The sequence below is a fragment of the Xenopus laevis genome, chromosome 7L (assembly GCF_017654675.1).
Source record: "Xenopus laevis strain J_2021 chromosome 7L, Xenopus_laevis_v10.1, whole genome shotgun sequence".
Lineage (NCBI taxonomy): Eukaryota > Metazoa > Chordata > Amphibia > Anura > Pipidae > Xenopus > Xenopus laevis.
In genome coordinates, this window is record NC_054383.1 from 12,146,112 (window position 1) to 12,162,576 (window position 16,465).

At 38.5% G+C, this 16,465-nt stretch overlaps 1 protein-coding gene across 3 annotated transcripts in view; it reads left to right on the forward strand.

The window, feature by feature from the left end:
• Nucleotides 1–16,465, forward strand: part of LOC108696083 (AT-rich interactive domain-containing protein 5B) — a 236,798-nt gene that overhangs the window by 194,366 nt on the left and 25,967 nt on the right. For all 3 annotated transcript variants that reach the window (XM_041570245.1, XM_041570244.1, XM_018225111.2), the window contains one exon: nt 1,242–1,339. In XM_041570245.1, the coding sequence (XP_041426179.1) occupies nt 1,242–1,339 (98 nt within the window). The remainder of the gene's footprint in view (nt 1–1,241; nt 1,340–16,465) is intronic.

A 16,465-nucleotide genomic window follows, 5' to 3' on the forward strand; every position in this document is an offset into this window, starting at 1 on the left:
GATTACTAATTTCAGATGTTTTGTCCACCTTTTCTTATTTTAAACAGCTTAATATGATCTCCATTGCCATCAATGGAAATTACATATTTATTAACACCTGCCTGTAAAGCTGGACATTCACATACCAATAAATAATGTTTCATACTAGTGATGTGGGGGCTGGCCCGATACCTGTGGGTCGATGGGTTTACCCACGGGTTTAGGCTGACCTCACACTCTTCTACGCTCGCCCTGCCCCTTTTGTGACGTCATCGGCGGGGCTGCGTAGGTCTATAAAAGTTACCCAGAAGTTGGGCGTGGGTGGTGGGAGGTCTGGTGGTGGGCGGGTGTGGGTCGGGGAAATCCCAACCCACATATCACTATTTCATACAATTCTGACAATATCCATATACCATGGATGTTGGTCACTTGAAGATTTTGGTATGAAAATGTAATCTTCCCATTCACAGTGTTGGCTACTTCACTGGCAGATGAGAAAGCGGAAGGGGCCCACGGTACAATAGGAAGGCATTAATGCCGTGTGTGGCCCCTTCGTAAACTCTTCCCATTTGGCACAAGGGCCGATCATGTCCTTGCTAATCCTCTGTATGGCTGCCTTAAGAATTGGTTTAGTCCCCTTTACATGCCTTAAAGAAAAAAATGCTTTATTTAAGGGATTTATGGAGACCAACTCCAAAAAGCATGTGGAGATATTTATGGCACCTAAGCCGCAGGTTAGAAATCTCTGCTCTAGACTTAAGATAAACTAAAGATTCTGAAAAGTTAGGCCTTTACTGGTGCATAACTGTACTTGCTTCTCAATGGGCACAGCCTACTTCCAAACTTTTATACCCAGCCCATTCCCCATCTGTGGACATTGGTCATTGGCTAGTCTCTTGTGACTCAGTGCCCAATGCACATGCATTTTATCTATAGGAATTGTACGAAAAAATAGTGACCCTTCTGATGTGATGCCAAGGAAGGTTCTAATTGTGTAAGGTGGGTTCCAGTCAATTGACTTCCAAAAGGCAATCTTGGAAGGAGTTCATTGGGAAGCAAGTTTCTAACAGAAACAAAAATGTTGTGTCAAACATATTGTTAAGATTAATAATACCGACTATCACTCTTCTTGTGAAGCATGGGGCACCAGTGTTGTCTCGTACTGCACACTGACTCTGTTGATTGGTGTATTTGTATTATTTTGAACTTTTGATTGATTGTACACATATTACAATGATGATGTTGTGGTAATTTTGTAACAGATTACTGCGCGGAGGCAATGGAAACATGTTTATGATGAATTAGGAGGAAATCCTGGAAGTACGAGCGCTGCTACGTGTACTCGGAGACATTACGAAAGGTAGGATAATCTGAAATGCAAATGATATTCTTAATAGAAAGCCACAGAACAGAGATGCAGACCTGTGGCTTTGAATTACAGGACATATGCCAATATCCAAAACTAGTGCTGGACTGAAAATGGATATCCAGTCGTTTACATGTCACTCAGATTTGCAATTTATTGAATGTCAGAAGAATGCGATGGAGCATGATATTTAAAGGCATCTTTCTAGCGATGCCTCGCCTCATGCATTTTAAGTGTAAAACGTGTCAAGGTTTAATAAAGCATCTATATATTGCATTTCTTCAACAGAAAAGGCTCCATTTCTTAAAGGAGATTCTTAAAGGAGAAGGAACGGTTAAAATTAAGCAAGCCTTATCAGAAAGGTCCACCAAAATATACAAGTAAACCCTCAACGTGTCCTCTGTACACTGTATTTTTTTCCTTCTATTGTGTACACATGGGCTTCTGTATCAGACTTCCCGTTTTTAGCTTAAACCTCCTTGCCCCGGGCGTGAGCATGCTCAGTTTGCTCCTCTTCCCCCCCTCCCCCTTCTCTGCTGTAATCTGAGCAGAGGAGCTATAAGTGAGCAGGGAGAGATTCAGGCACAAAGTGATGTCACATCAAGCTAATACTGCAGCTGCTATCCTAAACAAACACAGACAGCGTCTAGAGATGTTTACTCGAATGGTAAAACATTCTGCAGAATAAATATAGCATTCTAGCTTGTGCTATTGCTTCTAATCTATTGGCAATAAAATGCCTCCTTAGCTTTTCTTCTCCTTTAAGAAGAGGCCATAAACCCTAAAATTTTAATTAGAGTATAATCGCCAAATAGGAGCTTATCAGGGGAAATCTGTGAAGATGCTGTAATTTTTTCTGTGAAGCATTCGATTTCCTATTCAGAACCTAGATTGATCTTTTGCAAAACCTCAACTTGGCAGTTGGAGTTGCAATGGCAATTGCAATGTTGAATTGAAGCATTTGTTATGATTAGTAGGTTCTTCAGACATGATAATGATGGAAAGCCATCCTGTCTGTGTCACTTGAAATGAATAATATCTTTAATGTACAGCAGTATTTTGCTAAGCCACCTGGGATTTTTTCCTAGGGCCTTGAGACACTTCCCCCTGTGCTTAGTGAAAACTGTTGGAGGGAAGCCAAACACTGAAAAATGTGTATGTAATAATCTTGACAATTTTTCCTTAAAAGTATAAGGTTGTGAATACTTATTGTTATCTTTATAGTGTAATTTGTCAGTTTGGTATTAAAGGAAAACTATACCCCCAAAATGAACACTTAAGCAACAGATAGTTCATATCATATTATGTGGCATAGTAAAGAATCTTACCAAACTGGAATATATATTTAAGTAAATATTGCCCTTTTACATCTCTTGCCTTGAGCCACCATTTCGTGATGGTCTCTGTGCTGCCTCAAAGATCACCTGACCAGAAATACAGAAAAACTCTAAGGGGCCGATTCACTAACTTCGAGTGAAGGATTCGAAGTTAAAAAACTTTGAATTTCGAAGTTTTTTTTGGGCTACTTTGACCATCGACTGGGCTACTTCGACCTTCGACTACGACTTCGAATCGAAGGATTCGAACTAAAAATCGTTCGACTATTCGACCATTCGATAGTCAAAGTACTGTCTCTTTAAAAAAAAACTTCGACCCCCTAGTTCGCCATCTAAAAGCTACCGAAGTCGATGTTAGCCTATGGGGAAGGTCCCCATAGGCTTGCCTAACTTTTTTTGATCGAAGGATATTCCTTCGATCATTGGATTTAAATCCTTCGAATCGTTCGATCGAAGGAATTATCCTTTGATCGTTCGATTGAACTATCTGCGCTAAATCCTTCGACTTCGATATTTGAAGTCGAAGGATTTTAATTCCTAGTCGAATATCAAGGGTTAATTAACCCTCGATATTTGACCCTTAGTGAATCGGCCCCTAACTGTAACAGGAAGAAGTGTGGAAGCAAAAGACACAACTCTGTCTGTTAATTGGCTCATGTGACCTAACATGTATGGTTTGTTGGTATGTTTGTGAGTACAGTGAATCCTATGATCCCAGGGGGCGGCCCTTATTTTTTAAAATGGCAATTTTCTATTTATGATTACCCAATGGCACATACTACTAGAAAAGTATATTATTATGAAAATGGTTTATTTACATGAAGCAGGATTTTACATATGAGCTGATTTATGCAATATTATTTTATAGAGACCTACATTGTTTGGGGGTATAGTTTTCCTTTAATGGACTATGTTCCAACATCAACTTTCTAGCTTACATGTGTTTAATCTCAACTGGTGGCCTTCCAGATCTGGAACTAAAGCTCCCTTGATCCCAGACAGCCTTCAGCTTCTAGTTTGGGGTTCTTGGTTGCCCTTCACTGTCTTAAAAGAGAGAATATTTTTGCCAAAAACAGCATGTTCAGTTGTACAATGGGTTTTTAGTCTTAATAAAGGTAAACTGGTGTTTACAGCCATGTTGAAAAGAAATGCCGTTTAAAAAGTTTTTATTTATCCTTGTTGGACTTTGAATCCTGAAAATCAGAACAAAACTGGATTCGTTAATTAGAGTTGCATTTTGGTTAAACTCGAAATAATCCTTGAACAAATTAGCTTTATCAGGTTTAAGGTGAAGTGACGGTTCAATATAATGCTGTGTTTTCTCATGCTACCTTTCACTTTTTTCTATGTTTACTCAAAACATTTACCAGGTAGTGCATAATGAATCTTTTACTTAAGTGTCCACAGACCCATAAGAGTAACATTTTCAGTATGTTGTGAGCAAGAAAAATAATGTAATGTAGAAGCCTTCAGCTCGGAAGGCATCAGGTTTCACTGCATAAATACTCCTCCCGGCTGTTAAACCTCATTCCAAATGCAAAGTACCTTTAAACATACAACAGACAAGAAGTCTCTCTATTTTGAATGCATATTGATAGATCTCTCGCTTTTCTAAAAAGCTGTTTCCTCCATATGTTAAATTGCTAGCTTTACCGATCTATTCCTCTCTGGGGGAAATTCCTAATTTCTCTTCTCCTGTAAAAATTCATGCCAAGTTTTTTCTTGTAACATTGCTGCAGATTTTTTTTTTTCCCTCTATTTAACTGCTCCACGCAATTGCTTTTCCCAAAAAGGTCTCTTCGTTTTTTAAAGTTATTAACCCCCTCAGGGCACTTGAACGGTCTCCGTTGCTTCACAAGACAAGAAAAAGAAACTTACGTATGTGCAATATTTCCTTTCCACGTTATTAATGCAAGAGTAACAGGCAAAAAAAAAAATGGTTTTGGCAGTTCTGAGTTTAAAATCACAGCGTGTTTTAAAGTCCCACTGTGTTCATTGTCTAAAGACAATGTTCATTACTGCCCATAAAATGAAATAAGAGAGTTGCCCTTTAAAATGTGGGTTAATTGTCAAGAGTATTATAGTGTGAAGATAAATACAACACATAAGATCCTCAGTTGTAAATAACTTAGATATATACATGTAAAAAAACTTTAATTTCTGTATCAGTGTATTTTACTATTAGCAGGAAAATGCAAGTAGACCCGGTTGGGAGGTATATGATAGACGAGTGAAAGGCTACCTTGGTCCTAAAATGTTTTTGGTACAAACTATTTATTACATTGCATAAGAATTGGATGATGTTCTTTTGTAGTGGGAAACACAGAATTTCTCCTTCACTTGGGGGCCCCAAAACTTACTAAATTGATGAGAGCCTCCTCATCTTCAGCACTTCTGAAGATGAGGAGGCTTTATGGTGCTGAAAGTTATGGCGGTAATGTAATGAAGACTGCAAGGTTTGCACCAGGTCTAGTAACCCATATCAGCCAATGGGATGTTTGCTTTCAAACAGTTACCAATAAATGCTACCAGTTGACAAGTTGTCACGGCTTCCAAACCCTGGGGTAAACTTTACAACACTTTATGATATATCATTTAAATTGAGTGACAAGTAGGGATACAGCACATATGGAGTGCTGGCATGGATGGATTTGTCTGGCAACATAATATAGAGCAGATATAGAGAAGCAGTTGAATGGAATTCCAGGAAGGAGAATGTTGCAATCGCTTAAACCAGCAGGAACTGGAAACTATTTTGACTTGAGGTGTAGAAATAAAGGTAGTGTCCAATATAAGTCAAATTAGTCTGTCCCTTTGTGTTAAGGGAGACCATTATTGACTGGTAGTAACAATTCTCTCCGTGGAGAAGATGACGAAGTTCAAGCTTACTGTGCCAAAGTTGGCAAACATCTGTTTACGCTGTTGTAGAATGCGATTTGCCAGGCACAGGCTGCTTTAGCAGATATTAAACTAGGGAATCCTGAAGGCTTCCCAGCAGTCCCAATGTTTTCCCCCATTCATAAAAATTGGCCTTTAACCAATTACATATTTAACAAAGCAAATGAATGTGTCCGTTTGTCAGAATGTGTTTGATTTCCTAGAGCAGTCAAATGCCATTCTGCTTTTTGGGGTGTTAGAGCTCAGCCACAGCCCTGAACTCTTTATACCCCACTAAATTGTTTATCCCCAAGTCATTAAAAAGGTTATGATAAATCTTACAGTTTATAACCCAGAAGATCCAGCCATCCATGGGTATAATCTAATATCTAATCTCCTTGTGTGTCCCTCCCCAACTTTTTGGTAACCCCTTCAGCATACGCCTGCCGTGCTTTCCACCTCTCTTCCCCCCTGCTTGTATAGCAGAAGCTATGGTTACGCCACTATCTAATAGCACTTGAGAAGTAAATCATTTAGTAATAAGGGTGTGTGCTTTTTGTTTTTTAAAGTAAATATTTTCCCACATCCCATAACCCATATACTTTGACTGTGTTACAGCTTCAACCAACACCTGACTTTTGTCACCGGAGAGCAGATATTGTTTTTTCTCTTGTGTTTTGTACTGTATACATTAGGGCTTATAAAAAGGAAATACTCTGAGAACAATTCTCTGAGCTGTGCTTTTATGTGTTTTACAAATAAACTTTTCAATGCAGGGCTGGATTAACAGTAGGGCGGATGGAACTTCAGCCCCAGGCTTCTTGGTAAAGATAGACTCATCATTACAATCTGAAAGTCTCAGGCATTGGAAGCACTGTTCCAACACTATTGTGTGAATTATTTGCTTTTTGCTTTTTTGTTTCAAATTGAAGAGACTATGATTATATCAGTGTGCGAATGAGTGAGCCAGTGTCAAAGTGTGTAAATGTAGTCTTCTTATACACATAGGGGGTTATTTATTAAAGGTCGGGTTGCGTTTTTCCCCATAAAGTTCAAGTTTTTCGAGGGTAGTTTCACTAAAAACTTGAATGTTTTGTCCTGAAGCTGCAAAAAGTCAGAATCTGAAAATGCTTCAGCTAAAACCTGTCGGGGTCATGTAGAAGTCAATGGCAGAGGTCCCTTGAACCATTTGAAGATATTTTCTGCTTGAAAACTCAATCATTTTGAGGTATTAGAGTTTTTTTAGCTGAAAACTCGATGAATTTGAGTTCCACCCCCCCCAGTTGCAATTTTTTTACATAAATAAGCAAACATTTGAGTTGTGAGTTTATTTGAGGTAGAAAGACCCCTCACAAACCCCATAGAGTTTTTATCAGGCCGTGTCTGAATCTCAAAGTGCCTTGGTTGAGTCGAAGAACATTGTCGTTTGTGCCTCACCAAGTAGCATAACGTTTCCCTAGCATAACGTTTCCCTGCAAATACCATTGCTCTCAATGAGTTGTTGCTTCCTCACCTTTGTAGCCCATGAGCAGTAGTCTTTTAACAGACAGAAGGAATCTTTTATTTCAGCTACTAATGCCTTTAACTGATACAAACTAGTTGTAGACAGTTCCATCAAGCTCAAACTGATAAACCATCCCTAAATTGTAATCTTCTTAACATGAATGGTGGCCATAGACATAACAATTACTATCTTTCCTTGAAAGATCAATCATTTCAATACACGCGTGAAGAGCTGAATCGTCAGATATACAGTAGAAACAATAGAATTCTACCTGTATGTGACGATTCAACACTAACAATGACCAGCGTTCAGGTGCCTTCAAAGGTGCCCGATCAAAATTTTCCGGCCAGCCTGGTTGACAAGCCGACCAATATCCAGGTCTTCTGCAGATATCTGTCGTCTTGTCTCCCACCATACACACACCAAATATCATACGAAATTTTTTTTGTCTAATATTACGGTGCATCTATGGCCACCTTAACCCTCAACCTTTTTCTTCTCACCATCTTAAAAAACAGCAGGGTTCTATGGTTGGCAAAGCTCAGTTTAGGTTGAATCCAGTGTTGATAGAACTTAGGACTCAGTAGTACGGGATCCATAGTTTGAAGTGTCAACACTATGGGGGTGATTTATCAAGGTCCGAATTTATCTCAATATCGGCTGCTACAAACTCCGATCTAACCCGCTCGGGTTTTTAATGCTTATTTATTATTACATTTTCCCAAAAATTACCTTTGCGGGAAAAGCTCGGATTATCACGATTTTTTTTGTGAATTTTCCCCGAAAACTCCGAAATTTTCAGAGTTTTCACCCAAAAGCTCCAGAAACATTGTGAAATAGCCCGAAACCCCTGACACAACCAAACATCAATGGGACTGTCCCCATTGACTTTTATGCAACCCTCGACAGGTTTGAGATGCCGTGTTTTTATATTCGGGCTTTTTAGCCCTTGGGCTTTAATAAATTCCGAAAAATTCAGGATTTTTATAAAAGCCTATTATAACGCAGAAAATCACAAATTTTTCGGATTTCGGGGAATTTTGGATATTCTGAGCTTAGTAAATAACCCCCTATGAGTCATAAGCGGCTAAGCAAAATGTGTACAATCTAGTACTAGTCTAAAGAGTCAACACTCTGGTTTTTGGTGTGGATGATGCAAAAGTTTCTATAATGCTGAATAAGACTGTCGCACTCTGTTTTTCCTTAAGGAGGTTTGCATTAAGTGACATGACAGTTTGAGCTTGGCTGTAGGAATACAAACATACCATTCAGAAATAATCTGTGCACACTATAATCTAGGCCTGGGTATGTTGCTAAATGGAGACTTAAAGCCTCTTTATAAAAGCTATATTTTAATTTAAAATGTCCCAATTTTGGAAGCTCAAATTATTTTGAGCAATGGCAGGTGGTCTAAAAGTACCAGGCACTCAAGATAGAAATTTACCAATTAAATATACCCGGAAGACATAATGCTGTATGTTATTGCTTTGCTTATATAATTGCCATGGATGCCTCCTGTTGGAAAGAAAATGTCTTCCATTTGAGACCAGTGAACGGAATGTCAAACAACTGCATTGCCTTGTCCGTTAATATCAGGCACTTTATACATCCAAGCAAAACACATGTTAAACGTTGGAGAGATTGATTACCCACAGTTTATTTTTCACCCCCCCCCAGCTGCTTAATGATGTCACTGCTTATGTCATTGCCTAATCATTCCATTATCTAAATATGTCTTTCATTGAGGCTTACATAATGAGATTCCAGTTCCATTTGAACTGCATGCATCAACTGAGTGCGTGGAATAGAAAAGCGCTTAAATGTAACCCGAGTTCTTATGAGCCTGACCTTCCAGCCATAAAACAGTCACACGTGCTTACCCAAACCATCTCGTTATTAGAAAATCCTTTCCAAAGGTCATTTGGAAGCATTCATTTCTATTAAAGGGAGAAAGGGAAGGGAAAATAACTAATTACAGAATAGTCGTTGGAAGTATTTTATATTCAATTTGAAGACTTCTGTTCTAATCCGGATAAGATTTAGATTAATATTAGAACATTTATACATTTTTTTTTTTAGGGCTGACATTTACCAGCATCACTATACTAATATAAACTATGGTGTAGAACTGTAATTATGTTGATTCTTTCTTAACTGAAGGTTTGTGGCTTTCTATGGACTTTTGTCAGCAGTGAGGAATTTTGTGGAGCTCACGTTTTTGTCCTTGGTGCACGTGAGAGACACTGAGCGGCATAGCAGGGTTTTATATGCTGACTCATCGGTGGCACAAAGTTTCCAGTAAGTCAATTTGTTTTTGAAGAGAGAGAAAAAGGCGATCTAGTTTCATTAAGTGGCGTTCCCATATCACTTCAGCCACTTCTTCTTTATTAATGAGCTTAATATTGGAAGTGCCTAAGAAGAAGAATGATGGTGAGTTTGCATAATGTTTAGACCTGGAGCCGGATAATTCATATACTCGATGTATTAAACTCTGTGGTTGGTGTACATCATAATAATTGAATTAGTGATTTGTATAGGGACGTATTTAATGTCTTATCTTGTATACAGGTATGGGATAGGTTAACCGTAAACCCAATATCCAGAATGCTCCAAATTACTGGAAGACCATCGCCTACAGACTCTATTTTAATTAAATAATCAAAATTTGTAAAAAGAATAATAATAAAAATAATAAACAGTGCCTTGTACTTGATCCAAACAAAGATATAATTAATCCTTACTGAAGGCAGAACAATCCTATTAGGTTTTATTAATGTTTGAAAGATTTTTTAGTAGAAAAAAATCTACTCCAGATCCAAATTATATAAAGACCCCTTATCCGGACCGGAAAACCTCAGGTCCCAAGCATTCTGGATTACAGGTCCTATACCTGTATTAACTATTAAAATTGTGGCAACTAAGGTTACTTAATATCTTTATGCAAAGGTCCACCAGAAGGTATGTGACTATTGTGCAGGCCACATTTGGTGTTTAATTAAAGCCAACAATCCACGTGGGCCTGTGTAATACCCAACTGCAAACTCCCATATGGTCCATGTGACTATTTCATTGAGGACATTCATTGAGGGTTACATTTGCAGATTATTACTTATTTGGGGGGGGCATCCTTACATCTGGGAACTACATTTGAAGTTGTAGAAGTCCACATTGACACTGTTACACAGATTATTGAGAGACACAGTGGAAAAATATTTTGATATTGGTAGGGTGAACCAGGGAAGGTGCAATATACATGTATATGGGCTCTCTGTATATGTTCACAACACCAATTAGGTATGAGGTCTAAATATACTTTTTTTTTTTTTTTTGTCCGAATGCCAATAATCTGGATCTTGTTGTTTTTCTGTGTATCTGTTATCTAGAGGCACCACCAATGAGGCCATGGTTTGAACCTGGGATAAAGTAGATGTGCCCTCCTTTTAAGCCTTTTAACTTATCTCATTTGTGGTTTTTATATGCAATTTGGGAAATTTACAGTAGACTTCTCTGATGCACAAAATCTAGAAATATGCAACTACACATTATTTGTTATTACGTATCTACAGGGATTCCAGCAATTGTATAACAATGATAAACTAAAGTCTAAAGTCTGTAAGTATTCTTACCCGTGATCTCGTGGAAACCCAATAGAAGTAGAAATCTTAAACTAAACAGAATCTGACCCTTTATCTTGTTTGATGAGCATGCACCATGCTTTGTTGCCCTTGATGTAAAAATGATCAGGTCACTTACAGATCCAAATTTTAATATATCAATTACATCAGATTGGTAATGTGCAACTACACGTGACCTCTAGGATGTGATCTGTTCACTCCATTTTTAGAGAAAGCACTACAATGTTGATTTACAGCACTGGTTCCCAAAATGTGCGGCCGCCCTCCCATAGGGGCCTGGAGCAGAATGCCTTCCAGAAACAAATAAAAGTCGAACTGGGTTTAGGGTGAAAATGCATGTGTTGTCCTAGATATTTATTGAACTAGACCTGAAACACTGATGCTTTCCTATAACTGTAACCTTTCATGAGCTAAAAGGTATTTTAACCAAAGGTTGGAACTCCAGGAGGCGCCTGAACTAAGAAAAATCAGACAACCACAGGTGAACAGGTAGCTTATGTTATGTAAAGGCTAGAATATATTATTATATTAGAAAATATTCCTGCAGAATTGTGCTTGGTGTAAGGAAATACCTGTGCAGGCAAAGGTTGGAAAACCTATAGTGCAATTTTAGGGGGTTTTGAGCAAGGAAAACCACATACAAACAACCATCCAGCACTTTGGTAATAGGAGCTTACTTTTCAGGGGAGTACGCAAAGCAATTTGTTCACCTTCACATCTTTTAGACAAAATCCATAGTAAATTGCAGCACACCTAGATAGTAACAAGTAAGTAATATTACTACCTGTGAGTGCTGCAATTTACTATGGATTTCAAGGAAAAACTCAAGCAAAAAACCCTAATTGATAGATTCCGTTGAACTTATTCTGATGAAACAGAATAGAATGGAATGGAATACACTACCAGGTTTTTTTTTTTTGGTCTTGTGGAGCAATTTCTCTGCAGTGAATTTCGCATGATGTATTGGATGCAAATGAAGATGGGCTTTGTATCAGAACATAAATCAAATTGTCAGTGTGAGGGTGCAGGTTTCTGTCTGCATGACCTAACTGGAATATGTGAAAGTGTCTGGCTCTTCTCAAGGCTAGCAATGTTTGGCTGCATCTGTAAAAATGTCCTTTGCATTTATTTGTAACCAATATTAATAGAGAAATGTCATCTATGGAATGCACATTTGCATACTTTTCGTGTAACCCTTTGTATAGCTGAAATAATCTTAAAGGAACAGTTCAGTGTGAAAATAAAACCTGTGTAAATAGATAGGATGAGCAAAATAAAAAATGGAGGCTGTATTTCACTCTAGTGGACTGTGGTGATCTCTAATTTAACTTTTTGATAGGCTGTTCAAAATAAAAAAATGTTTCTAATATAGTTAGTTAGTCAAAAATGTAATGTATAAAGGCTGGAGTGACTGGATGTGTAACATAATAGCCAGAACACTACTTCCTGCTTTTCAGCTCTCTAACTCTGAGTTAGTCAGTGACTATAAGGGGGGCCACATGGGACATAACTGTTCAGTGAGTTTACAATTGATCCTCAGTATTCAGCTCAGATTCAAATCAACATATATGACCCATGTGCCCCCCCTTAAGTCTCTGGTTACTGCCTGGTAACCAGGATAGGAAAATTCTCACCACCGCACTCCTGTATATTCACTCCTCTGCTTCCAGTGGTGCTGGGTCTCCGTGAACCTGGCAAGGTCCCTTATAAGCGAATATAGAAAATTACGGATCCGCACACACTTTATCTTCAAGCAGATGGGGGTTAACCCAAATTTATTGTACCACCACTAAGATCAACGTTTCGGGGGGGTTTACCCACCCTTCATCAGGATGAAGGGTGGGTAAACCCCCCCGAAACGTTGATCTTAGTGGTGGTACAATAAATTTGGGTTAACCCCCATCTGCTTGAAGATAAAGTGTGTGCGGATCCGTAATTTTCTATATTCGTTGGTAACCAGGATAACCAGTCTGTGTAACCCAACAGAGCGAAAAAGCAGGAAGTAGTTTTCTGGCTATTAAGTTACACGTCCAGTCACTCCAGCCTTTATACATTACATTTTTGCCGTACTAACTATATTAGATACATTTTCTATTTTGAATAGCCTATCAAAAAGTGAAATTAGAGATCACACAGTCCACTAGAGTGAAATACAGCCTCACTCCATTAATTTCTATGGGATTTCACCCTTTGATAAATACGCCTTTAAAAATCCAATCGAAATGAATGGAGAGGCGCGGAATCACTCTAGCAGACTGTGGTGATCTCTTATTTCACTTTTTAATAAATATACCCAATTGATTGGATTTCTGAATAAGTGTGAAAAACAATGAGTAAAGGTGGCCATACACGGGCCGATAAAAGCTGGCAACAAACCAAGGTGGCAGCTTATTGGCTTCCCCGACTGATATCTGGCTGAATATCGGGCAGATGTTGTTTGGACAGGTTTAGAAATCCCGTTGGATTGAGGACCGCAACGGTTCATTGATGAGGTCCTTGCATCAACAACCTGCATTCCTGACATAGTGATCTGGCCCTTGGGCCTACGATTGGATCAGCCCAATAGCGCCCACTCAAGGTGGACAAATCAGGGCAAGATCTGCTCATTTGGCAACTTCTCCAAACAAGCTTATCTGCATATGTAAGGCCACCTTAACAACTATAGGATTATAGCTCAGATAGTGGCAGTGAATATCATTAAAAAGAGATCCTCTTTCTCTTAAATTTAATCATCATCAGGGGTCAGTAAAGCCATAAAGTGAAACATGAATACATGTAAAGATAATATTTGTTTGTTTAGCACCTACAAGTAAGACCTTGGCAACACCAGCCTTAGGTTATATGTATGTATTCATCCTGTAGGCCATAACCCTCAAAGTAAACCCTTGTTGAGGTGGCATTTATTTCCATTTAAGTCTGTTCTCAGTTTGCCACAGTTGGTCCACCTGAACTAATGACAATATACTGTGTATATATAGAGGAAAATTTGTTGTTACTTTTGGAAAGCATGCTACAAAATGGTCCAAAGGCACCAGCAGAGTTGGCCAATAGCTGTGGCCACACCCACGATGTTCCCTCTCCTGTAGCATTCTGTGAATATTATCAGTTATTCCATTTTCCAAAACTTGATTTATTTTAAATCCATGTTATGTGTAGTCAGTGATTCACTTTTATTCATACCATCTGGTCTCTCTTATTCATATTGAATGCTAAGATTGTTTTTTTTCTGTCGGCGCTGGTGTTCTGTTACAATTCACATTTGTGTCAAGGCTGGTGCATTTAACCAAGACTAGGCAGGTGTTGACTTTGACACATTCTTCCCCAAACCGTGCACTTCTGTATATATCACCCATTGTTTGACATCTGACAATTCTTGGACACTTTTCCAGGTTTTATTTATAAAAGGCATAAAAAAAAACTTTCGGATGTTGATACGTTAGAGTTGGGAACATGTGGGTTTAAATATGAAACATAATGTTACGCATCTTGACTGTTCAAGTAATTCCGTGCATGAAATGTTTATTGTGCTTCATTTTTAATACACAGTGTCTGGTTGTGGGTTTTTTTTTTTCCTTAAAATGTATTAAAATTTTACAGTTCAGGTTTTCACATTGTTTTTGCATTAGTTGATTCGCCTGATAAGGTGGCCGAACACTGGTTGACCTACCGACGAGGCTGATCAGCAGAATACATTTTCAGTGTGGACAGATTTTAATATGCAGCTTTGCTTAACTGAATTTTAATTAACAAGTCTCCATTGCCTCCTGGAATATTTTGACCAAGAAGATAACGTTACAAAGCAGTGTTTTGTTTGGCTGTACAAATAAAATTATCATCTTTAATCTGTAGACATATTTGTTTTGTTGAGGCCAATGATTCTCTCAGTATATAGATTCTCAAAATGGAGTTGCCATGGCCATCGCTCCAACCAGTTTAATGGGCTAGAAATTGTATTATACGCTCATGTAAATTCAGCATTTCAGGAGAGACATTAGTAAATCTGGTGTGCTTTCCTTAAATATTGGCCCAATCAAACAGTTCAGGCCAACTTCATCCAACGGATGCAGGTTCATTTACTTTATAGCGCATCCTTGGTTATAAAACAAGGCTGTATGTGTAGCATGAGGTATGTGAACTGGGTAGGACTGGGTCGGTGGGCCCCGCTGGCTCAGGCCTTCCCCCGTCTGCCTGAAACTGCACTCTTTGACCTCCCCCCATACCCCGAACGATAGGAGAAATGCAAAGTACGTGCTAGTGGGATGAGGTAGGTTGCGAACCATTGTGGCTGGGCACAGAGGGGGGTTGTGGCTGGAGTCGGGGGCCTGTAGGTGGATTTAGGTTGAGGTTGGGTTGGGGCCCCTGTGGCAGAAACCCTTGTGGGCCTCCAAACCTCCAGTCTGACCCTGTATGATATTGAGACAGTCTAACCAGGTTGCCTGCAAGTTGGTTCAATTACTCTGGATCTGAGCTGTTAAACCCTTGTTTTCCACCCCCAAAGGGTCTTTGTGATGTTTGGGTCCTAGGTGAGTTGGGAAACAAGGCCCACCCTAGTGCCTTAGTGTAATGCGTCTTGTTGGTGGTAGCACCAAAACCAGTCATCACTAAAATCCCTGAGAAATATATTCTTTATCAATGCAGGTATGATCAGCAATGTATGTTGTAATCAAGAATACAATTCTTTGTGCTGACGTCTTGCCTTGGTGCCTGCCATCTTGTAAGAATCCAGCCCTGCACCAACCAGTTATTTGTACTCTTTATACTTAATGAAAGACAATATAATAAAGCCAGTTGTTGGACTTCATGTTTAATCTTGCATGTACAGCACAAAACACGCATAATGACTTTACAAGCAAAGCCTTGCCGAAATATTAACCTCGTCTAGAATATTCCAGTTGGAAGCTCTTCAGTTGATATAGGCCATGATTCAAGGAAACCAACTGTAGATGAAACAAAATAGCCAGCTCAAACATTGTTTCTGAAATTCCTCTGGTATGTGTTAGGCTTTCTTCCCAAAAATTTCTGCCGTCGTGACACAAGACTTAAGAACATATCTTTAAACAATCTTTTCTCTGGAGCTTGTTTTGAAACATAAAGAGGCTTTTAGAAGGTCTTGATTCTGTTTAGTATTTCCATATAAGCAATGAGTTCATGCAACAGGCATTCACTTGTGGTTACTTATTAAAAAAAAACATATATATTAAATGTCATTCTTGTAGCTGAGTTAACACATGGGAAACGGAATTTGTTTAAGCTTTGATATATTTTATTGGGCAGTGATATAATTGTATACAGATGATGTTCTATATAAAAATAAAGTGCCTGCTGGCTTTTCTTCCAGAATAACACAATTTGTGAAGCCCTAAAAAAAATTACATTTTTATTCCCATTTCATTTTGATTTCATGGTTCACAGTTTACATATGTTAATAGCTGTTTATTCTCATGCAGTGTGAAAAATGAGTGCCTGCATACATTCTGGAGCCATGAATAGTTGCTTAACAGTACGGTACTTTATAGAAGACATTTTTAAATATATGTTTTAAAAGGCTGATTGGGGGAAAGGGTTTCATTTGGTCTCAGAAAATGTACTGCCAATGTATAGCTCAAGTGTTGAAAAGAAAAATACGTTTTTTTTTTTTTTTGAAAAACAGTTTAAATATTAGTTATAGTAACTTCAAAAAGAGACTCAATGACGACGGACGACTCAAGTATTTATTTTCCGTTCAGATATAGACTTCAAAGACACTGTATAAAACCATTACCTAATA